The 27,317-nt window shown below is 43.7% G+C and overlaps 1 protein-coding gene across 6 annotated transcripts in view; it reads right to left on the reverse strand.

The window, feature by feature from the left end:
- The window catches only part of mtmr2 (myotubularin related protein 2), a 40,908-nt gene extending 21,231 nt beyond the window's left edge, over positions 1-19,677 (reverse strand). Inside the window, exons 1-10 of one of the 6 annotated variants that reach the window (XM_058383352.1) lie at positions 19,440-19,663; positions 19,133-19,223; positions 18,980-19,003; positions 18,603-18,645; positions 18,380-18,474; positions 18,156-18,260; positions 17,918-18,022; positions 17,741-17,824; positions 2,391-2,540; positions 2,032-2,220 (exon numbers count right to left, since the gene is read on the reverse strand). In XM_058383352.1, coding sequence (XP_058239335.1) covers positions 2,032-2,220; positions 2,391-2,540; positions 17,741-17,824; positions 17,918-18,022; positions 18,156-18,260; positions 18,380-18,474; positions 18,603-18,645; positions 18,980-19,003; positions 19,133-19,223; positions 19,440-19,504 — 951 coding nt within the window. In that variant the 5' untranslated portion in view covers positions 19,505-19,663. Of the gene's footprint in view, positions 1-2,031; positions 2,221-2,390; positions 2,541-17,740; positions 17,825-17,917; positions 18,023-18,155; positions 18,261-18,379; positions 18,475-18,602; positions 18,646-18,979; positions 19,004-19,132; positions 19,224-19,439 lie in introns of all 6 variants that reach the window. The other 5 variants (XM_058383349.1, XM_058383348.1, XM_058383353.1 and 2 more) reach the window with 5 other exon arrangements.
- Positions 19,678-27,317: the final 7,640 nt, after the last annotated feature.

Genomic DNA, 27,317 nt, shown 5'->3' on the forward strand with positions numbered 1-27,317 from the left:
GCATGCTGTCAGGTCAGGATGCATTTCAAATGAAGGTTGGGTGTGCTGGGGTTCTTCTTCTACACACCTGGGAATGTGTTAATTACAGTATTTGTCACAGGTGACGCTCGAATCTGTGATTGGCTGAATCCTTTAAAGATGTGACAAGACTTTTGTCTAAGTAAAGTCTGACCTTTCTGTCCTAATTAAATAATTAAAAATCACGGCATGATAAGATTTTATTTTGGTAAAATAAGCGTAATCTAGAGGCCTTTGCCTTTCATATAAGCCACTTCTGATTCCAAATGATCAACTAGAAGTCAAGTTATTTGTTGTTCCTACAACTTGGATAGGCGACAAGACTTTTGTCAGGGTGTGTATATGTGTATGTACTGTATGTGTGTGTATATACAGTAGAAGTATGATCATCCCATTGTGTGTGTCTCATTCCAGACTTATTTCGTATTCACTTATGCTGTTCTAATCAGCTGCAGTCTTCTGGAAGGTTCTTCACTAAATGTTGAATTGTGTCTGTGGGGATTAGTGATCATTCAGCTACAGGAGCATTAGTGAGATCAGACTCTGGTGTTGGTCAGGAGGTCTGGGGGTCAATGGGGTTGAGTCAGAGCTCTTCACCTCCACACCATGTCTTCATGGAGCTGCTCTGTACACAGGGGCATTGTCATGTGGGAAAGCCACAAAACTTTCAGGCATATAATGTATTACACACACACACACACACTTAAACCTATATTGTATTGCTCTCTGTTTTAAATTTTTAGTTTGGGAGAAGACAGAAATGACTAAAGAGTGAACACGCCCTGGAGCGACTTTATATATACACTATATTGCCAAAAGTATTCGCTCACCCATCCAAATAATCAGAATCAGGTGTTCCAATCACTTCCATGGCCACAGGTGTATAAAATCAAGCACCTAGGCATGCAGACTGTTTTTACAAACATTTGTGAAAGAATGGGTCGCTCTCAGGAGCTCAGTGAATTCCAGCGTGGAACTGTGATAGGATGCCACCTGTGCAACAAATCCAGTCGTGAAATTTCCTTGCTCCTAAATATTCCACAGTCAACTGTCAGCTGTATTATAAGAACGTGGAAGTGTTTGGGAACGACAGCAACTCAGCCACGAAGTGGTAGGCCACGTAAACTGACGGAGCGGGGTCAGCGGATGCTGAGGCGCATAGTGTGAAGAGTGCAGAGAGCTTCATGGAATGGGTTTCCATGGCCGAGCAGCTGCATCCAAGCCATACATCACCAAGTGCAATACAAAGCGTCGGATGCAGTGGTGTAAAGCACGCCGCCACTGGACTCTAGAGCAGTGGAGACGCGTTCTCTGGAGTGACGAATCACGCTTCTCCATCTGGCAATCTGATGGACGAGTCTGGGTTTGGCGGTTGCCAGGAGAACGGTACTTGTCTGACTGCATTGTGCCAAGTGTAAAGTTTGGTGGAGGGGGGATTATGGTGTGGGGTTGTTTTTCAGGAGCTGGGCTTGGCCCCTTAGTTCCAGTGAAAGGAACTCTGAATGCTTCAGCATACCAAGACATTTTGGACAATTCCATGCTCCCAACTTTGTGGGAACAGTTTGGAGCTGGCCCCTTCCTCTTCCAACATGACTGTGCACCAGTGACCAAAGCAAGGTCCATAAAGACATGGATGACAGAGTCTGGTGTGGAGGAACTTGACTGGCCTGCACAGAGTCCTGACCTCAACCCGATAGAACACTTTGGGATGAATTAGAGCGGAGACTGAGAGCCAGACCTTCTCGTCCAACATCAGTGTGTGACCTCACAAATGCACTTCTGGAAGAATGGTCAAAAATTCCCATCAACACACTCCTAAACCTTGTGGACAGCCTTCCCAGAAGAGTTGAAGCTGTTATAGCTGCAAAGGGTGGACCGACGTCATATTGAACCCTATGGATTAGGAATGGGATGTCACTTAAGTTCATATGTGAGTCAAGGCAGGTGAGAGAATACTTTTGGCAATATAGTGTATATTGTTTCTGTGTGTGTGTGTGTGTGAGAGAGAGAGACCTTGTTAGCGGCAGCATTGCTGCTGGGTCGAGCATCGAAGATGAAGAGTTTGTGAGACTGTGCGTTGGCATCCATGATGGCCTGCAGCAGCTTCTCATCATCTCTACAACGTTTCCCACTGACCCCTGACATGGGTTGCCCGGACCGTACCACTGCTGCCTGACTCTGGGGGTGCAGCCATGACAACACCTATACACACATATACATACACCTCAACAGTTTATAGCTAGTTATGAGGTCACTTTATGGACTGTACCATTTTAGTGTCCCTCACAGATGAACGGAAGAGCCAGATCACACACACACACACTCACACACACACACTCAGATAAGTTGGGAGTGGGTGTGATGTCACTGACCGGTATACGACCTCTGGCCCTGAAGCTGGCAACGCGGCGAAGATCATCATCTGTAACAGTTACCGGGACAACCAGTGTAGCTGGATACGAGTCACACAACTCATACCGGTCATTCACCTTGGAGATCCTCCAACTCTCATTGGGCAGACCCTACACACACACACACACACGCACGCACGCACGCACGCACACGCACACACACACACACACACACACACGCATACACACGCATGCACACACACGTTATACATACACACACATATACATGTTATACACACACACGCACGCAAACACGTTATACATACACACACATATACGTTACACACACAGGCACGCACACACGTTATACATACACACACATACGTTATACACACACACACGCACGCACACACGTTATACATACACACACATATACGTTATACACACACACACGCACGCACACACGTTATACATACACACACATACATTATACACACACACGCACGCACACATTATACATACACACACATATACATTATACACGCACACGCACACACGTTATACATACACACACATATACGTTATACACACACACGCACGCGTTATACATATACACACATATACACACACACACGCACACACGTTATACATACACACATATATACGTTATACACACACGCACGCACACGTTATACATATACACACATATACATGTTATACACACACACACGCACACACGTTATACATACACACATATACATTATACACACACGCACGCACACACGTTATACATACACACACATATACGTTACACACACACACGCACGCACACGTTATACATACACACACATATACGTTATACACACACACACACGTTATACATACACACACATATACGTTACACACACGCACGCACACACGTTATACATACACACACATATACGTTATACACACACACGTTATACATACACACACATATACGTTACACACACACACGCACGCACACACGTTATACATACACACACATATACGTTATACACACACACACACGTTATACATACACACACATATACGTTATACACACACACGCACGCACACACGTTATACATACACACACATATACGTTATACACACACACACACGTTATACATACACACACATACGTTATACACACACACACGCACGCACACACGTTATACATACACACACATATACATTATACACACACACGCACGCACACACGTTATACATACACACACATATACGTTATACACACACACACGCACGCACACACGTTATACATACACACACATATACATTATACACACACACGCACGCACACGTTATACATATACACACATATACATGTTATACACACACACACGCACACACGTTATACATACACACATATACATGTTATACACACACACACGCACACATGTTATACATACACACACATATACATTATACACACACACGCACGCACACGTTATACATATACACACATATACATGTTATACACACACACACGCACACACGTTATACATACACACACATATACATTATACACACACACACGCACGCACACACGTTATACATATACACACATATACATTATACACACACACGCACGCACACGTTATACATATACACACATATACATGTTATACACACACACACGCACACACGTTATACATACACACATATACATGTTATACACACACACACGCACACACGTTATACATACACACACATATACGTTATACACACACACGCACGCACACGTTATACATACACACACATATACATGTTATACACACACACACGCACACACGTTATACATACACACATATACATGTTATACACACACACACGCACACACGTTATACATACACACACATATACATTATACACACACACGCACGCACACGTTATACATATACACACATATACATGTTATACACACACACACGCACACACGTTATACATACACACACATATACATTATACACACACACACGCACGCACACACGTTATACATACACACACATATACGTTATACACACACACGCACGCACACGTTATACATACACACACATACATTATACACACACACACGCACGCACACATGTTATACATACACACACATACATTATACACACACACACGCACGCACACACGTTATACATACACACACATATACGTTATACACACACACACGCACGCACACACGTTATACATACACACACATATACATTATACACGCACACGCACACACGTTATACATACACACACATATACATTATACACGCACACGCACACACGTTATACATACACACACATATACGTTATACACACACACGCACGCGTTATACATATACACACATATACACACACACACGCACACACGTTATACATACACACATATATACGTTATACACACACGCACGCACACGTTATACATATACACACATATACATGTTATACACACACACACGCACACACGTTATACATACACACATATACATTATACACACACGCACGCACACACGTTATACATACACACACATATACGTTACACACACACACGCACGCACACGTTATACATACACACACATATACGTTATACACACACACACACGTTATACATACACACACATATACGTTACACACACGCACGCACACACGTTATACATACACACACATATACGTTATACACACACACGTTATACATACACACACATATACGTTACACACACACACGCACGCACACACGTTATACATACACACACATATACATGTTATACACACACACGCACGCACACACGTTATACATACACACACATATACGTTATACACACACACACACGTTATACATACACACACATATACGTTATACACACACACACGCACGCACACACGTTATACATACACACACATATACGTTATACACACACACACACGTTATACATACACACACATATACGTTATACACACGCACGCACACACGTTATACATACACACACATATACGTTATACACACACACACACGTTATACATACACACACATACGTTATACACACACACACGCACGCACACACGTTATACATACACACACATATACATTATACACACACACGCACGCACACACGTTATACATACACACACATATACATTATACACACACACGCACGCACACGTTATACATACACACACATATACGTTATACACACACACGCACGCACACGTTATACATATACACACATATACATGTTATACACACACACACGCACACACGTTATACATACACACATATACATGTTATACACACACGCACGCACACATGTTATACATACACACACATACGTTATACACACACACGCACGCACACATGTTATACATACACACACATACGTTATACACACACACACACGTTATACATACACACACATATACGTTACACACACACACGCACGCACACACGTTATACATACACACACATACGTTATACACACACACACACGTTATACATACACACACATACATTATACACACACACACGCACGCACACACGTTATACATACACACACATATACGTTATACACACACACACGCACGCACACACGTTATACATACACACACATACATTATACACACACACGCACGCACACGTTATACATATACACACATATACATGTTATACACACACACACGCACACACGTTATACATACACACATATACATGTTATACACACACACACGCACACACGTTATACATACACACACATATACATTATACACACACACGCACGCACACGTTATACATATACACACATATACATGTTATACACACACACGCACACACGTTATACATACACACACATATACATTATACACACACACGCACGCACACGTTATACATATACACACATATACATGTTATACACACACACACGCACACACGTTATACATACACACACATATACATTATACACACACACGCACACACGTTATACATACACACATATACATGTTATACACACACACACGCACACACGTTATACATACACACACATATACATTATACACACACACGCCCGCACACGTTATACATATACACACATATACATGTTATACACACACACACGCACACACGTTATACATACACACACATATACATTATACACACACACGCACGCACACACGTTATACATACACACACATACGTTACACACACACACGCACGCACACATGTTATACATACACACACATACGTTATACACACACACGCACGCACACATGTTATACATACACACACATACGTTATACACACACACACACGTTATACATACACACACATATACGTTACACACACACACGCACGCACACACGTTATACATACACACACATATACATGTTATACACACACACACGCACGCACACACGTTATACATACACACACATATACGTTATACACACACACGCACGCACACGTTATACTTATACACACATATACATGTTAAACACACACACACGCACACACGTTATACATACACACACATATACGTTATACACACACACGTTATACATACACACACATATACATTATACACACACACACGCACACACACGTTATACATATACGCACACACACGTTATACATATACACACATACATGTTATACACACACATATACATGTTATACATACACACACACACACACGTTATACATATACACACATACATGTTATACATACACACACGCACACACACACGTTATACATATACACACATATACATGTTATACACACGCACGCACACACACGTTATACATACACACACATATACATGTTATAAACACACACACGCACGCACACACGTTATAGATACACACACATATACGTTATACACACACACACACGCACACACACGTTATACATATACACACATACATGTTATACACACGCACACACGTTATACATATACACACATATACATGTTATACACACACACGCACGCACACACGTTATACATATACACACATACATGTTATACACACACACACACGTTATACATATACACACATATACATGTTATACACACGCACACACGTTATACATATACACACATATACATGTTATACACACACGTTATACATATACACACATACATGTTATACACACGTTATACATATACACACATATACATGTTATACACACGCACGCACGCAAACACACGTTATACATATACACACATACATGTTATACACACGCACGCACACGCACACACGTTATACATACACACACATATACATGTTATACACACACGCACGCACACGCACACACGTTATACATACACACACATATACATGTTATACACACGCACACACGTTATACATATACACACATATACATGTTATACACACGCACGCACGCACACGCACACACGTTATACATACACACATATACGTTATACATACACACACATACATGTTATACACACGCACACACGTTATACATATACACACATATACATGTTATACACACGCACACACGTTATACATATACACACATATACATGTTATACACACGCACACACGTTATACATATACACACATATACATGTTATACACACGCACACACGTTATACATATACACACATATACATGTTATACACACACGCACGCACACACAAGTTATACATATACACACATATACATGTTATACACACATACATGTTATACACACGCACATACGTTATACATATACACACATATACATGTTATACACACACACACATACATGTTATACACACACGTTATACATATACACACATATACATGTTATACACACACACACACACACGTTATACATATACACACATATACATGTTATACACACACGCACGCACACACAAGTTATACATATACACACATATACATGTTATACACACATACATGTTATACACACGCACATACGTTATACATATACACACATATACATGTTATACATACACACACATATACATGTTATACACACACACGTTATACATATACACACATACATGTTATACACACACACACGTTATACATATACACACATATACATGTTATACACACACACACACGCACACACGTTATACATATACACACATACATGTTATACACACACACGCACACACACATTATACATATACACACATATACGTTATACACACACGCACACACACGTTATACATATACACACATACATGTTATACACACACACGCACGCACACACACGTTATACATATACACACATATACATGTTATACACACACACGCACGCACATACACGTTATACATACACACATATACATGTTATACACACGCACACAAACACACGTTATACATACACACACATATACATGTTATACACACAAACACACGTTATACATACACACACATATACATGTTATACACACACACGTTATACATATACACACATATACATGTTATACACACACACACACGTTATACATATACACACATACATGTTATACACACACACGCACGTTATACATATACACACATATACATGTTATACACACGCACACACGTTATACATATACACACATATACATGTTATACACACACACACACGTTATACATATACACACATATACATGTTATACACACACACGCACGTTATACATATACACACATACATGTTATACACACACACGCACGTTATACATATACACACATACATGTTATACACACACACGCACGTTATACATATACACACATACATGTTATACACACGCACACACGTTATACATATACACACATATACATGTTATACACACGCACACACGTTATACATATACACACATATACATGTTATACACACGCACACACGTTATACATATACACACATATACATGTTATACACACACACGCACGTTATACATATACACACATATACATGTTATACACACACACACACGTTATACATATACACACATACATGTTATACACACGCACGCACGCACACACGTTATACATACACACACATACATGTTATACACACACACACACGTTATACATATACACACATATACATGTTATACACACGCACGCACATACATGTTATACACACACACACACACACGCACGTTATACATATACACACATATACATGTTATACACACGCACGTTATACATATACACACATATACATGTTATACACACGCACACACGTTATACATATACACACATATACATGTTATACACACACACACACGTTATACATATACACACATACATGTTATACACACGCACGCACGCACACACGTTATACATACACACACATACATGTTATACACACACACACACGTTATACATATACACACATATACATGTTATACACACGCACGCACATACATGTTATACACACACACACACGCACACACGTTATACATATACACACATACATGTTATACACACACACGCACACACACATTATACATATACACACATATACGTTATACACACACGCACACACACGTTATACATATACACACATACATGTTATACACACACACGCACGCACACACACGTTATACATATACACACATATACATGTTATACACACACACGCACGCACACACACGTTATACATACACACATATACATGTTATACACACGCACACAAACACACGTTATACATACACACACATATACGTTATACACACACACGTTATACATATACACACATATACATGTTATACACACACACACACGTTATACATATACACACATACATGTTATACACACACACGCACGTTATACATATACACACATATACATGTTATACACACGCACACACGTTATACATATACACACATATACATGTTATACACACACACACACGTTATACATATACACACATATACATGTTATACACACACACGCACGTTATACATATACACACATACATGTTATACACACACACGCACGTTATACATATACACACATACATGTTATACACACACACGCACGTTATACATATACACACATATACATGTTATACACACGCACACACGTTATACATATACACACATATACATGTTATACACACGCACACACGTTATACATATACACACATACATGTTATACACACGCACACACGTTATACATATACACACATATACATGTTATACACACACACGCACGTTATACATATACACACATATACATGTTATACACACGCACGTTATACATATACACACATATACATGTTATACACACGCACACACGTTATACATATACACACATATACATGTTATACACACACACACACGTTATACATATACACACATACATGTTATACACACGCACGCACGCACACACGTTATACATACACACACATACATGTTATACACACACACACACGTTATACATATACACACATATACATGTTATACACACACACACGTTATACATATACACACATATACATGTTATACACACGCACACACGTTATACATATACACACATATACATGTTATACACACACACGCACGCACACACGTTATACATATACACACATATACATGTTATACACACACACGCACGCACACACGTTATACATATACACACATATACATGTTATACACACACACACACACACGTTATACATATACACACATACATGTTATACACACGCACGCACACACACGTTATACATATACACACATATACATGTTATACACACACACGCACGCACACACGTTATACATATACACACATACATGTTATACACACGCACGCACACACACGTTATACATACACACACATATACATGTTATACACACACACACGTTATACATATACACACATATACATGTTATACACACGCACGCACGCACACACACGTCATACATACACACATATACATGTTATACACACGCACGCACGCTATACATATACACACATATACATGTTATACACACAAACACACACATATATACATGTTATACACACACACATATATACATGTTATACACACACACACACACACACATATACATGTTATACACACACAAACACACACATATATACATGTTATACACACAAACACACACATATATACACGTTATACACACACACACATATATACACGTTATACATACACACACATATATACATGTTATACACACAAACACACACATATATACATGTTATACACACAAACACACACATATATACATGTTATACATACACACATATATACACGTTATACACACAAACACACATATATACACGTTATACACACAAACACACACATATATACACGTTATACATACACACACATATATACACGTTATACATACACACACACACAAACACACACAAATGTTATACACACATATACACACAAACACGCATACATGTTATACACAGACACAACCACACATGCATATTACACACACGTTATACACACACACACATACATGTTACACACACACACTCATATATACGTTATATACACATATACACACACCAATACATGTCATCCATACAAACATATATACATGTTATACAAACATACACACACACATACATGTTAGACACACACATTATAGACACACACACATACATATAGACACACACACACATTATAGACACACACATTATACACACACACACATTATAGACACACACATTATACACACACACACACGTTATTAACATATACACACACAAATGTTATATACACTCACATACATGTTACTAACACACACACACACACACACATACATATACATGTTATAAACACACATACACATATACAAGGCTGCACAATAAATGGATTTTCTGAGGGTGATTACGATTACAGATGCCACAATTACGTAATTCTTAAAAGCTGTGATTACAAAAAAAATCTACTTCTATTATTCCGTGTGTTTAAGGGGTGTTTATTGCATGTTACATTGCGAGAGACAAATAAAAACTTTTAATTGGTCTAATAGTCTGTAGGCGTGTCCTTATCAACGCCCCGATTATCCACTTGTGCATGTCTATCTCGTCATGTTCATTTAAAGGAACATCAGATAGTAAGTGTTGCTGAGAAGAATCAAGAATTAGAACCAAAAACAATTGACTTTTAACTGACATCTCTCTGTGCGCACACACACACACATGAACGCATGCGCCAAAATACCGCGAGAGTGTGCTCTGGTATATGCTCTAGAACCGCTCTCGCAATACTGTAATGTTCTACACCTATCGGTCTGCACAGCGCCGCTTTCACACCATGTGACTAAAACACCTTACAGCTCTTGACCGCGACAGCAATAAAAACAGAAAACACAATCTTATTATTGAGATAATAGTCTAACTTTTAATATTTAATGTTAACACAGTTGTATCTTCTTCTTCTTTGGTCTTTTCCCTTCAGGGGTCTCCACAGTGAATCATCTCTCTCCACCTATCCCTATCTTCTGAATCCTCAACACTTACACCCACTAGCTTCATCTCCTCATTTATTACATCCATATTCCTCCTCTTTGAACTTCCTCTTTTCCTCCTGCCTGGCAGCTCCATGTCCAACATTCTCCTACCAATATACTCACTCTCCCTCCTCTGGACATGTCCAAACCATCTTAATCTGTCCTCCCTAACTTTGTCCCCCAAACGTGCAACATGAGCTGTCCCTCTGATGTACTTGTTCCTAATCCTGTCCAACCGTGTCCCTCCCAAAGAGAACCTCAACATCTTCAGCTCTGCTACCTCCATCTCTTACTCCTGTCTCATCCTCAGTGACACTGTCTCTAAACCATACAGCATGGCCGGTCTCACCACTGTCTTGTATCACCTTCCCCTTTATTCTCGCTGAAATTTTTCTAATCACACAGAACCCCGGAAACCTTTCTCCACCCATTCCAACCTGCCTGCACTCGCTTCTTTACCTCTTTCCCACACTCTCCATTACTCTGGACTGTTGACCCCAAGTACTTAAACTCCTGTCCCTTCTTCACCTCTTCACCCTGTAATCTTACTGTTCCACTTCCCTCCCTGTCATTCACACACATGTACTCAGTCTTACTACCACTGACTTTCATTCCTCTTCTCTCCAGCACAAACCTCCACCTCTCCAGGTTTTCCTCCACCTGCTCCCTGCTCTCACTACAGATCACAATGTCATCTGCAAACATCATTGTCCAAGGAGACTCCTGTCTGACCTCCTCTGACAACTGGTCCATCACCACAGCAAACAGGAAGGGGCTCAGAGCCGATCCCTGATGCAGTCCCACCTCCACTCTGAACTCCTCTGTCTGACCTACAGCACACCTCACCACTGTCCTGCTCCTCTCATACATGTCCTGCACCACTCTGACATACTTCTCTGCTACTCCTGACTTCCTCATACAGTACCACAGCTCTTCTCTTGGCCCCCGGTCATACGCTTTCTCCAAGTCTACAAACACACAGTGCAGCTCTCTCTGACCATCCCTATACTTCTCCATCAACATTCTCACAGCAAAAATTGCATCTGTTGTGCTCTTTCTGGGCATGAAGCCATACTGCAGCTCACAAATTTCCACTACCTTCCTTAACCTAGCTTCCACTACTCTTTCCCAGAGCTTCATTGTGTGGCTCATCAACTTTATCCCCCTATAGTTGCTGCAACTCTGCACATCACCCTTATTCTTAAAGATCAGCACTAATACACTTCTTCTCCATTCCTCAGGCATCTTCTCACTCTCTAAAACCCTGTTAAACAGACTAGTTAAAAATTCCACTGCCGCCTCTCCTAGACACTTCCAGACCTCCACCGGGATGTCGTCAGGACCAACTGCCTTTCCACTTTTCATCCTCTTCAAAGCCTTCCTGACTTCATCCTTTCTAATCTTATCTACTTCCTGTTCCACAGAGTTCACCCCTTCTACTCTTTGTTCCCTCTCATTTTCCTCATTCATCAGCTCTTCAAAGTTCTCCTTCCATCTCCTCTGTACACTCTCCTCACTTGTGAGCATCTTTCCATCTCTATCCTTAATAACTCTAACTTGCTGCACATCCTCCCCATCTCGATCCTTCTGCCTATCTAACCTGTACAAGTCCTTCTCTCCTTCTCTAGTGTCTAACCTAGTGTACAACTCATCATACGCCTTCTGCTTGGCCTTAGACCCCTCCCTCTTCACTCTGTGCTGTAACTCCTTGTATTCCTGTCTATTCTCTTCAGTCCTGTCCATGTCCCACTTCTTCTTGTCTAACCTCTTCCTCTGAATACTATCCTGAACTTCCTCGTTCCACCACCAAGTCTCCTTATCTTCTTTCCTCCTTCCAGATGACACACCCAGCACCTTCCTTCCTGTCTCCCTGATCACTTCTGCTGTAGTTTCCCAGTCATCTGGCAGCACTACCTGACCACCCAGAGCCTGCCTCAACTTCTGTCTAAATTCCTCACAACATTCCTCCTTTTTCAGCTTCCACCACTTGGTTTTCTTCTCCATCTCTATCTTTGACCTATTCTTCTTACAGACCATCAGATTCATCCTACACACCACCATCCTATGCTGTCTGGCTACACTCTCTCCCACTACCACTTTACAGTCACTAATCTCTTTCAGATTGCCTCTTCTACATAGGATGTGGTCTACCTGTGTGCTCCTACCTCCACTCTTGTAAGTCACTCTATGCTCCTCCCTCTTCTGAAAATAAGTGTTAACTACAGCCATGTCCATCCTCTTAGCAAAGTCCACTACCATCTGTCCTTCAAGGTTCCTTTCCTTAACTCCAAACTTGCCCCTCACCTCCTCATCACCTGTGTTCCCCTCACCAACATGTCCATGAAAATCTGCTCCTATCACCACTCTCTCCCCCGTGGGAATACTCTCTATCACTTCATCTAATTCACTATAGAATCTCTCTTTCTCCTCTAACTCACAACCTACCTGTGGGGCATAACCACTAAAAGCATTCAACATCACCCCTTCAACCTCTAACTTAACACAGTTGTATGTTGTGTGAAAAAGGAGGCCCACTGTCTCTGATTCTGAAAACCCCGGACATATAGGACCCTTTAGAATATTATTCCATACCCAATATGTACAAGAGCCTTAAATTAAATAATCCTAAAGATAGATCTAAATAAAATATAAACTGATAAAGCACTAAGACATTACAGACTGAACATCATGACTTTCTATTCTTCACCTAATGCAGTATTTAAATTAAAATACAGACATGGTTTAGGTGAACAATGGACCAGAACAGACTCCATCATTCAGCTGTTCTGTCCATTGATAAAGGAATTCTCAGCACTATAAATATTAGTATGGTGATTGACCATTTTGCTCAAGTCCAGTCTCGGAGATACTCTCTGATGATTCCACCCTCAAAGAAATAAGATAGAAAAGCCACCAAGATAAAAAATATTTACGTATATGTTATAGAATATGGCCTGCAGTTGCTTCAAACAATGATATACAGCTATTCAAAACACCATTTAATGTAAATTGTGATAATTGTAATGAGTAATCGCAATTACAATTTCAAGGGAATAATCGACAATTATGATTTTTGTCATAATTGTGCAGCCCTAATACACACATTTACACTGAACAAAATTATAAATGCAACACTTGTTTTTGCCCCATTTTTCATGAGCTGAACTCAAAGATCTAAGACTTTTTCCATGTACACAAAAGGCCTATTTCTCTCAAATATTGTTCACAAATCTGTCTAAATCTGTGTTAGTGAGCACTTCTCCTTTGCCGAGGTAATCCATCCACTTCACAGGTGTGGCATATCAAGATGCTGATTAGACAGCATGATTATTGCACAGGTGTGCACTAGTCAGTATCTGGTGTGACCACCATTCCCTCACGCAGTGCAACACATCTCCTTCACATAGAGTTGATCAGGTTGTTGATTGTGGCCTGTGGAATGTTGGTCCACTTCTCTTCAATGGCTGTGTGAAGTTGCTGGATATTGGCAGGAACTGGAACACGCTGTCGTATACGCCGATCCAGAGCATCCCAAACATGCTCAAGGGGTGACATGTCCGGTGAGTACGCTGGCCATGCAAGAACTGGGATGTTTTCAGGAATTGTGTTCAGATCCTTGCAACATGGGGCCGTGCATTATCATGCTGCAACATGAGGTGATGGTTGTGGATGAATGGCACAACAATGGGCCTCAGGATCTCGTCACGGTATCTCTGTGCATTCAAAATACCATCAATAAAATGCACCTGTGTTCGTTTTCCATAACATACGCCTGCCCATACCATAACCCCACCTCCACCATGGGCCACTCCATCCACAACGTTGACATCAGCAAACCGCTCACCCACACGACACCATACACGCTGTCTGCCATCTGCCCTGTACAGTGAAAAGCGGGATTCATCCGTGAAGAGAACATCTCTCCAAAGTCCCAGATGCCATCGAATGTGAACATTTACCCACTCGAGTCGGTTATGACGACGCACTGCAGTCAGGTCGAGACCCCGATGAGGACGACGAGCATGCAGATGAGCTTCCCTGAGACGGTTTCTGACAGTTTGTGCAGAAATTCTTTGGTTATGCAAACCAATTGTTGCAGCAGCTGTCCGAGTGGCTGGTCTCAGACCATCTTGGAGGTGAAGATGCTGGAGGTGGAGGTCCTGGGCTGGTGTGGTTACACGTGGTCTGTGGTTGTGAGGCCGGTTGGATGTACTGCCAAATTCTCTGAAACACCTTTGGAGACAGCTTATGGTAGAGAAATGAACATTCAATTCACGGGCAGCAGCTCTGGTGGACATTCCTGCAGTCATCATGCCAACTGCACGCTCCCGCAAAACTTGCGACGTCTGTGGCATTGTGCTGTGTGATAAAACTGCACATTTTAGAGTGACCTTTTATTGTGGTCAGCCTAAGGCACACCTGTGCAATAATCATGCTGTCTAATCAGCATCTTGATATGCCACGCCTGTGAGGTGGATGAATTATCTCAGCAAAGGAGAAGTGCTCATTAACACAGATTTAGACAGATTTGTGAACAATATTTGAGAGAAATAGGCCTTTTGTGTACATGGAAAAAGTCTTAGATCTTTGAGTTCAGCTCATGAAAAATGGGGCAAAAACAAAAGTGTTGCGTTTATAATTTTGTTCAGTGTATATACGTTATACACACACATATAAATGTTATAAAAACACACATTATACACACACGTTATACACATACATACATACATACATACATACATGTTATACCCAGACACACACACACACGTAAATGTTATACATACACACACACAAATGTTATACACACACACACACATATACATATTATACACAAAGAGACACACACACACACTATGCAGTAATAACACACACTGTACCTGTCTCTTGTACTCTGCCAGAGCGTCATAAACTTTCCACCCGTTCTCTGGGAAAACCTGATTATACTCAAACGCAAATAACGACTGGAGAGGGGGGGAGAGAGAGGGTAAGTACAAAACAGGGGTATGTGTGTGTGTGTGTGTGTGTGTGTGTGTGTGTGTGTGTGACACACTCACCAGGCTGTTGGAGAGTGGGAAGGCAAACTTGCTGATCACATCGAACACTGATTTCTTTAACGAATCGTCTGGCTGCTTATGGACAAACCGCAGGTTCCTCATGTCCTACACACACACACACACACACACAGATGACTTTTAAACAGCAGTTTAAAACAGTTACAATAAACAACATTTTGATCACTGCTCATCATCAACCATCACCTCCCCACCATCACCCACCCCCTTCCCCCCTCACCTTGCAGACGAGGCCGTAAGACACATCTCCTCTGCTGGAGGATCCTCCAATCTTCTCAACTCTGCTGATCACACCGAGAGGGAGATCCAACACAAACACTGGCTCCTGCACAACACACACACACAGGTTTAAAATCCTTACTGAATCTTAATGTTCACTATATACTCATATATATATATATATATATTATATGATAGGTGTGTTTGTGTGTGTGTGTGTGTTACCCGGGTGACTGATCTGAAGAATAGTCTGTAGTTGGTGACAGTCAGTGTGCCACGTAAAGCTCCCACAAAGGGACAGATGTAGGTCACATCTTTAGCTGCGCACACACACACACAGACACACACACACACACACTAACTGTCTGTCTAGGTCAATAGCGGCACAGAGCATGTGTGTAATGTTAAACTCATCACAACGGTCAGTACACAGTGTTATGTGTCTTACCCTCAATCTGTACAACTTCCTTGACTAACAACTCCAGCTCATCCTGACAGACAAAGGGGGGGGACAGGGGGGGCAGAGGGAGGGGGACACAGAGAGAGAGAGTGAGAGAGAGAGGCGAGGGGGGGGCAGAGAGAGAGTGAGGAGAGAGAGAGACAGAGGGGGGGAGAGAGAGAGAGAGAGAGAGGGGGACACAGAGAGAGAGTGAGAGAGAGAGACAGAGGGGGGGGGAGAGAGGGGGACACAGAGAGAGAGAGTGAGAGAGAGAGGCGAGGGGGGGCAGAGAGAGAGTGAGGAGAGAGAGAGACAGAGAAAGAGATGTCATTCCACGTTCTAAGTTTCGTACTTTATTTTAATCTGAGTGAAATCTGAGTTTGTACCTTAGCATGCGTTTTCCCTTTTACCTGTAACACACACACACAATACAGAAATATACAGCGGTATAATGGTGTGTGTGTGACAGAGACACAGAGAGAGCGAGAGAGAGAGAGAAAGAGAGAGAGAGAGAGAGACTGTGAGGAGTGTGTTCTGACCTGGATGAGTGGTGTGGAGCTGTCTGGATCAGAACCGGGTGCTGTGGGGGTTCTGGCAGGAGAACAGCGCTCGGACCGGGACGTACTGCTACTGAAGTCACAAACACATTATAAACACGTTACAACAGTGACTTATTCACTAATAAAACACAGTTTAAGGTGAGGGGGTGAGACAGGGGGTTAGTTGGGGTAAGTTAGCAGTGTTAGCTCCGTGCTGCTGTGTCTCACTGTTCCTCTCAGACACTACACTTATTCTGCTGTACTCAGACCAGCTGTTAGACGTTAGCCGTTAGCAGTGAGTGTTTACCTGCTGAGGCTCTGAGCGCTGAGCTGCCTGGAGTTTAAACTCTCCTCACTGCTGCACTCTTCCATCTCTCTCTCTCTCTCTCTCTCTCTCTCTATCTCTCTCTCTCTCTAATCCGTCATTAACACTCAATTTTCCCTCAATGATAACTGAAACCCGCACAAACACCGGAAACGGCCATGTTTTCCCACAATTCCTCTGTGTGGGAGTGTCCGAATCCAGCTCAGAACACGCGCTTCATTATGACCTGATTTACACTGTGAAGCTGTTTAAAGTGAAACTTTCATATCAAATATTCAGTTTCTGTCTCTGTTCCACATTCAGTCCTCTACTCTCTGTCCTGTACTCTCTGTCCTGTACTCTCTGTCCTGTACTCTCAGTCCTCTACTCTCAGTCCCCTACTCTCAGTCCTCTACTCTCAGTCCTGTACTCTCAGTCCTCTACTCTCTGTCCTGTACTCTCTGTCCTGTACTCTCTGTCCTGTACTCTCAGTCCTCTACTCTCAGTCCTGTACTCTCAGTCCCCTACTCTCAGTCCTGTACTCTCAGTCCTCTACTCTCTGTCCTGTACTCTCAGTCCTGTACTCTCAGTCCTCTACTCTCAGTCCTATACTCTCAGTCCTGTACTCTCAGTCCCCTACTCTCTGTCCCGTACTCTCAGTCCCCTACTCTCAGTCCTCTACTCTCAGTCCTGTACTCTCAGTCCTCTACTCTCAGTCCTCTACTCTCTGTCCTGTACTCTCAGTCCCCTACTCTCAGTCCTGTACTCTCAGTCCTCTACTCTCAGTCCTCTACTCTCTGTCCTGTACTCTCTGTCCTGTACTCTCAGTCCTCTACTCTCAGTCCAGTACTCTATTTCCTGTACTCTCTGTCCTGTACTCTCAGTCCTGTACTCTGTCCTCTACTCTCAGTCCTCTACTCTCAGTCCTCTACTCTCTGTCCTGTACTCTCTGTCCTGTACTCTCTGTCCCGTACTCTCAGTCCCCTACTCTCAGTCCCGTACTCTCAGTCCCCTACTCTCAGTCCCCTACTCTCTGTCCCGTACTCTCAGTCCCCTACTCTCTGTCCTGTACTCTCAGTCCCCTACTCTCTGTCCCGTACTCTCAGTCCCCTACTCTCTGTCCTGTACTCTCAGTCCTGTACTCTCTGTCCTGTACTCTCTGTCCTGTACTCTCTGTCCTCTACTCTCAGTCCAGTACTCTATTTCCTGTACTCTCTGTCCTGTACTCTCAGTCCTGTACTCTGTCCTCTACTCTCAGTCCTCTACTCACTGTCCTGTACTCTCAGTCCTGTACTCTCAGTCCTCTAATCTCAGTCCTGTACTCTCAGTCCTCTACTCAAAGTCCTGTACTCTCAGTCCTCTACTCTCAGTCCTCTACTCTCTGTCCTCTACTCTCTGTCCTCTACTCTCAGTCCTGTACTCTCAGTCCTGTACTCTCAGTCCTCTACTCTCAGTCCTGTACTCTTTGTCCTGTACTCTCAGTCATCTACTCTCAGTCCTGTACTCTCAGTCCTGTACTCTCAGTCCTGTACTCTTTGTCCTGTACTCTCAGTCCTCTACTCTCAGTCCTGTACTCTCAGTCCTGTACTCTCAGTCCTCTACTCTCAGTCCTGTACTCTCAGTCCTCTACTCTCAGTCCTGTACTCTTTGTCCTGTACTCTCAGTCCTGTACTCTCAGTCCTGTACTCTCAGTCCTCTACTCTCAGTCCTGTACTCTCAGTCCTCTACTCTCTGTCCTGTACTCTCAGTCCTGTACTCTCAGTCCTGTACTCTCAGTCCTCTACTCTCAGTCCAGTACTCTATTTCCTGTACTCTCAGTCCTGTACTCTCAGTCCTGTACTCTCAGTCCAGTACTCTCTGTCCTGTACTCTAAGTCCTGTACTCTCAGTCCTCTACTCAAAGTCCTGGACTCTCAGTCCTCTACTCTCTGTCCTCTACACTCAGTCCTCTACTCTCAGTCCTCTACTTTCTGTCCTCTACTCTCAGTCCTGTACTCTCAGTCCTCTACTCTCTGTCCTCTTCTCTCAGTCCTCTACTCTTTGTCCTGTACTCTCAGTCCTGTACTCTCAGTCCTGTACTCTCAGTCCTCTACTCTCAGTCCTGTACTCTCAGTCCTCTACTCTCTGTCCTGTACTCTCAGTCCTCTACTCTCTGTCCTCTACTCTCTGTCCTCTACTCTCAGTCCTGTACTCTCAGTCCTGTACTCTCAGTCCTCTACTCTCAGTCCTGTACTCTCAGTCCTGTACTCTCAGTCCTCTACTCTCAGTCCTGTACTCTCAGTCCTCTACTCTCTGTCCTGTACTCTCAGTCCTCTACTCTCAATCCTGTACTCTCAGTCCTGTACTCTCAGTCCTCTACTCTCAGTCCTCTACTCTCTGTCCTGTACTCTAAGTACTGTACTCTCAGTCCTGTACTCTCAGTCCTGTACTCTCAGTCCTGTACTCTAAGTACTGTACTCTCAGTCCTGTACTCTCAGTCCTCTACTCTCAGTCCTGTACTCTCTGTCCTGTACTCTAAGTACTGTACTCTCAGTCCTGTACTCTCAGTCCTGTACTCTCAGTCCTCTACTCTCTGTCCTGTACTCTCAGTCCTGTACTCTCAGTCCTGTACTCTCAGTCCTCTACTCTCAGTCCTGTACTCTCTGTCCTGTACTCTAAGTACTGTACTCTCAGTCCTGTACTCTCAGTCCTGTACTCTCAGTCCTCTACTCTCTGTCCTGTACTCTCAGTCCTGTACTCTCAGTCCTGTACTCTCAGTCCTCTACTCTCAGTCCAGTACTCTATTTCCTGTACTCTCAGTCCCCTACTCTCTGTCCCGTACTCTCAGTCCCCTACTCTCTGTCCTGTACTCTCAGTCCTCTACTCTCAGTCCTGTACTCTCAGTCCCCTACTCTCAGTCCTGTACTCTCAGTCCTCTACTCTCAGTCCTGTACTCTCAGTCCTCTACTCTCAGTCCTGTACTCTCAGTCCTCTACTCTCAGTCCTGTACTCTCAGTCCTCTACTCTCTGTCCTGTACTCTCTGTCCTGTACTCTCAGTCCTGTACTCTCTGTCCTGTACTCTCAGTCCTCTACTCTCTGTCCTGTACTCTCAGTCCTCTACTCTCAGTCCCCTACTCTCAGTCCTCTACTCTCAGTCCTCTAATCTCAGTCCTGTACTCTCAGTCCCCTACTCTCAGTCCTGTACTCTCAGTCCCCTACTCTCAGTCCTGTACTCTCAGTCCTCTACTCTCTGTCCTGTACTCTCAGTCCTGTACTCTCAGTCCTCTACTCTCAGTCCTATACTCTCAGTCCTGTACTCTCAGTCCCCTACTCTCTGTCCCGTACTCTCAGTCCCCTACTCTCTGTCCTGTACTCTCAGTCCTCTACTCTCAGTCCTGTACTCTCAGTCCCCTACTCTCAGTCCTCTACTCTCAGTCCTGTACTCTCAGTCCTCTACTCTCAGTCCTCTACTCTCAGTCCTGTACTCTCAGTCCTGTACTCTCTGTCCTCTACTCTCAGTCCTCTACTCTCAGTCCTGTACTCTCAGTCCTCTACTCTCTGTCCTGTACTCTCAGTCCCCTACTCTCAGTCCTGTACTCTCAGTCCTCTACTCTCAGTCCTCTACTCTCTGTCCTGTACTCTCTGTCCTGTACTCTCAGTCCTCTACTCTCAGTCCAGTACTCTATTTCCTGTACTCTCTGTCCTGTACTCTCAGTCCTGTACTCTGTCCTCTACTCTCAGTCCTCTACTCTCAGTCCTCTACTCTCTGTCCTGTACTCTCTGTCCTGTACTCTCTGTCCCGTACTCTCAGTCCCCTACTCTCAGTCCCGTACTCTCAGTCCCCTACTCTCAGTCCCCTACTCTCTGTCCCGTACTCTCAGTCCCCTACTCTCTGTCCTGTACTCTCAGTCCCCTACTCTCTGTCCCGTACTCTCAGTCCCCTACTCTCTGTCCTGTACTCTCAGTCCTGTACTCTCTGTCCTGTACTCTCTGTCCTGTACTCTCTGTCCTCTACTCTCAGTCCAGTACTCTATTTCCTGTACTCTCTGTCCTGTACTCTCAGTCCTGTACTCTGTCCTCTACTCTCAGTCCTCTACTCACTGTCCTGTACTCTCAGTCCTGTACTCTCAGTCCTCTAATCTCAGTCCTGTACTCTCAGTCCTCTACTCAAAGTCCTGTACTCTCAGTCCTCTACTCTCAGTCCTCTACTCTCTGTCCTCTACTCTCTGTCCTCTACTCTCAGTCCTGTACTCTCAGTCCTCTACTCTCAGTCCTGTACTCTTTGTCCTGTACTCTCAGTCATCTACTCTCAGTCCTGTACTCTCAGTCCTGTACTCTCAGTCCTGTACTCTTTGTCCTGTACTCTCAGTCCTCTACTCTCAGTCCTGTACTCTCAGTCCTGTACTCTCAGTCCTCTACTCTCAGTCCTGTACTCTCAGTCCTCTACTCTCAGTCCTGTACTCTCAGTCCTCTACTCTCAGTCCTGTACTCTTTGTCCTGTACTCTCAGTCCTGTACTCTCAGTCCTGTACTCTCAGTCCTGTACTCTCAGTCCTCTACTCTCAGTCCTGTACTCTCAGTCCTCTACTCTCTGTCCTGTACTCTCTGTCCTGTACTCTCTGTCCTGTACTCTCAGTCCTCTACTCTCAGTCCAGTACTCTATTTCCTGTACTCTCTGTCCTGTACTCTCAGTCCTCTACTCTGTCCTCTACTCTCAGTCCTCTACTCACTGTCCTGTACTCTCAGTCCTGTACTCTCAGTCCTCTAATCTCAGTCCTGTACTCTCAGTCCTCTACTCAAAGTCCTGTACTCTCAGTCCTCTACTCTCTGTCCTCTACTCTCTGTCCTCTACTCTCAGTCCTGTACTCTCAGTCCTGTACTCTCAGTCCTCTACTCTCAGTCCTGTACTCTTTGTCCTGTACTCTCAGTCCTGTACTCTCAGTCCTGTACTCTCAGTCCTCTACTCTCAGTCCTGTACTCTCAGTCCTCTACTCTCTGTCCTGTACTCTCAGTCCTCTACTCTCTGTCCTCTACTCTCTGTCCTCTACTCTCAGTCCTGTACTCTCAGTCCTGTACTCTCTGTCCTGTACTCTCTGTCCTGTACTCTCAGTCCTGTACTCTCAGTCCTGTACTCTCAGTCCAGTACTCTCAGTCCTGTACTCTCTGTCCTCTACTCTCAGTCCTGTACTCTCTGTCCAGTACTCTCTGTCCTGTACTCTCTGTCCTCGACTCTCTGTCCTCTACTCTCTGTCCTGTACTCTCAGTCCTGTACTCTCAGTCCCCTACTCTCTGTGCTGTACTCTCTGTCCTGTACTCTCTGTCCCGTACTCTCAGTCCTGTACTCTCAGTCCTGTACTCTCTGTCCTGTATTCTCAGTCCTGTACTCTCAGTCCTGTACTCTCTGTCCTGTACTCTTTGTCCTGTACTCTCAGTCCCCTACTCTCAGTCCTCTACTCTCTGTCCCGTACTCTCAGTCCCCTACTCTCTGTCCTGTACTGTCAGTCCTGTACTCTCTGTCCTGTACTCTCAGTCCCCTACTCTCAGTCCTCTACTCTCTGTCCCGTACTCTCAGTCCCCTACTCTCAGTCCTGTACTCTCAGTCCCCTACTCTCTGTCCTGTACTCTCAGTCCTGTACTCTCAGTCCTGTACTCTCAGTCCTGTACTCTCTGTCCTGTACTCTCTGTCCTGTACTCTCAGTCCTCTACTCTCAGTCCAGTTCTCTATTTCCTGTACTCTCAGTCCTCTACTCTCTGTCCTCTACTCTCAGTCCTGTACTCTGTCCTCTACTCTCAGTCCTCTACTCACTTTCCTGTACTCTCAGTCCTCTACTCTCAGTCCTCTAATCTCAGTCCAGTACTCTCTGTCCTGTACTCTCAGTCCTCTACTCAAAGTCCTGTACTCTCAGTCCTCTACTCTCTGTCCTCTACTCTCAGTCCTCTACTCTCAGTCCTCTACTCTCTGTCCTCTACTCTCAGTCCTCTACTCTCAGTCCTCTACTCTCTGTCCTCTACTCTCAGTCCTGTACTCTCAGTCCTCTACTCTCAGTCCTGTACTCTCAGTCCTCTACTCTCTGTCCTGTACTCTCAGTTCTCTACTCTCAGTCCTCTACTCTCTGTCCTCTACTCTCAGTCCTTTACTCTCTGTCCTCTACTCTCAGTCCTCTACTCTCAGTCCTCTACTCTCAGTCCTCTACTCTCGGTCCTCTACTCTCAGTCCTGTACTCTCTGTCCTGTACTCTCTGTCCTGTACTCTCAGTCCTCTACTCTCAGTCCCGTACTCTCAGTCCCCTACTCTCAGTCCCCTACTCTCAGTCCTGTACTCTCAGTCCCGTACTCTCAGTCCTGTACTCTCAGTCCTGTACTCTCAGTCCTCTACTCTCAGTCCTCTACTCTCAGTCCCGTACTCTCAGTCCTCTACTCTCAGTCCTCTACTCTCAGTCCTGTACTCTCAGTCCCGTACTCTCAGTCCTCTACTCTCAGTCCTCTACTCTCAGTCCCGTACTCTCAGTCCCCTACTCTCAGTCCTGTACTCTCAGTCCCGTACTCTCAGTCCTCTACTCTCAGTCCTCTACTCTCAGTCCTGTACTCTCAGTCCTGTACTCTCAGTCCTGTACTCTCAGTCCTCTACTCTCAGTCCTGTACTCTCAGTCCTCTACTCTCAGTCCTGTACTCTTTGTCCTGTACTCTCAGTCCTCTACTCTCAGTCCTGTACTCTCAGTCCTGTACTCTCAGTCCTCTACTCTCAGTCCTGTACTCTCAGTCCTCTACTCTCTGTCCTGTACTCTCTGTCCTGTACTCTCTGTCCTGTACTCTCAGTCCTCTACTCTCAGTCCAGTACTCTATTTCCTGTACTCTCTGTCCTGTACTCTCAGTCCTGTACTCTGTCCTCTACTCTCAGTCCTCTACTCACTGTCCTGTACTCTCAGTCCTGTACTCTCAGTCCTCTAATCTCAGTCCTGTACTCTCAGTCCTCTACTCAAAGTCCTGTACTCTCAGTCCTCTACTCTCTGTCCTCTACTCTCAGTCCTCTACTCTCTGTCCTCTACTCTCAGTCCTGTACTCTCAGTCCTGTACTCTCAGTCCTCTACTCTCAGTCCTGTACTCTTTGTCCTGTACTCTCAGTCCTGTACTCTCAGTCCTGTACTCTCAGTCCTCTACTCTCAGTCCTGTACTCTCAGTCCTCTACTCTCTGTCCTGTACTCTCAGTCCTCTACTCTCTGTCCTCTACTCTCAGTCCTCTACTCTCTGTCCTCTACTCTCAGTCCTGTACTCTCAGTCCTGTACTCTCAGTCCTCTACTCTCAGTCCTGTACTCTCAGTCCTGTACTCTCAGTCCTCTACTCTCAGTCCTGTACTCTCAGTCCTCTACTCTCTGTCCTGTACTCTCAGTCCTCTACTCTCAATCCTGTACTCTCAGTCCTGTACTCTCAGTCCTCTACTCTCAGTCCTCTACTCTCTGTCCTGTACTCTAAGTACTGTACTCTCAGTCCTGTACTCTCAGTCCTGTACTCTCAGTCCTGTACTCTAAGTACTGTACTCTCAGTCCTGTACTCTCAGTCCTCTACTCTCAGTCCTGTACTCTCAGTCCTGTACTCTCAGTCCTCTACTCTCAGTCCTGTACTCTCTGTCCTGTACTCTAAGTACTGTACTCTCAGTCCTGTACTCTCAGTCCTGTACTCTCAGTCCTCTACTCTCTGTCCTGTACTCTCAGTCCTGTACTCTCAGTCCTGTACTCTCAGTCCTCTACTCTCAGTCCAGTACTCTATTTCCTGTACTCTCAGTCCTCTACTCTCTGTCCTGTACTCTCAGTCCTGTAGTCTGTCCTCTACTCTCAGTCCTCTACTCTCTGTCCTGTACTCTCAGTCCTCTACTCTCAGTCCTCTACTCTCTGTCCTCTACTCTCA

Source organism: Hemibagrus wyckioides, linkage group LG28 (assembly GCF_019097595.1).
Source record: "Hemibagrus wyckioides isolate EC202008001 linkage group LG28, SWU_Hwy_1.0, whole genome shotgun sequence".
In the NCBI taxonomy this organism is placed as follows: domain Eukaryota; kingdom Metazoa; phylum Chordata; class Actinopteri; order Siluriformes; family Bagridae; genus Hemibagrus; species Hemibagrus wyckioides.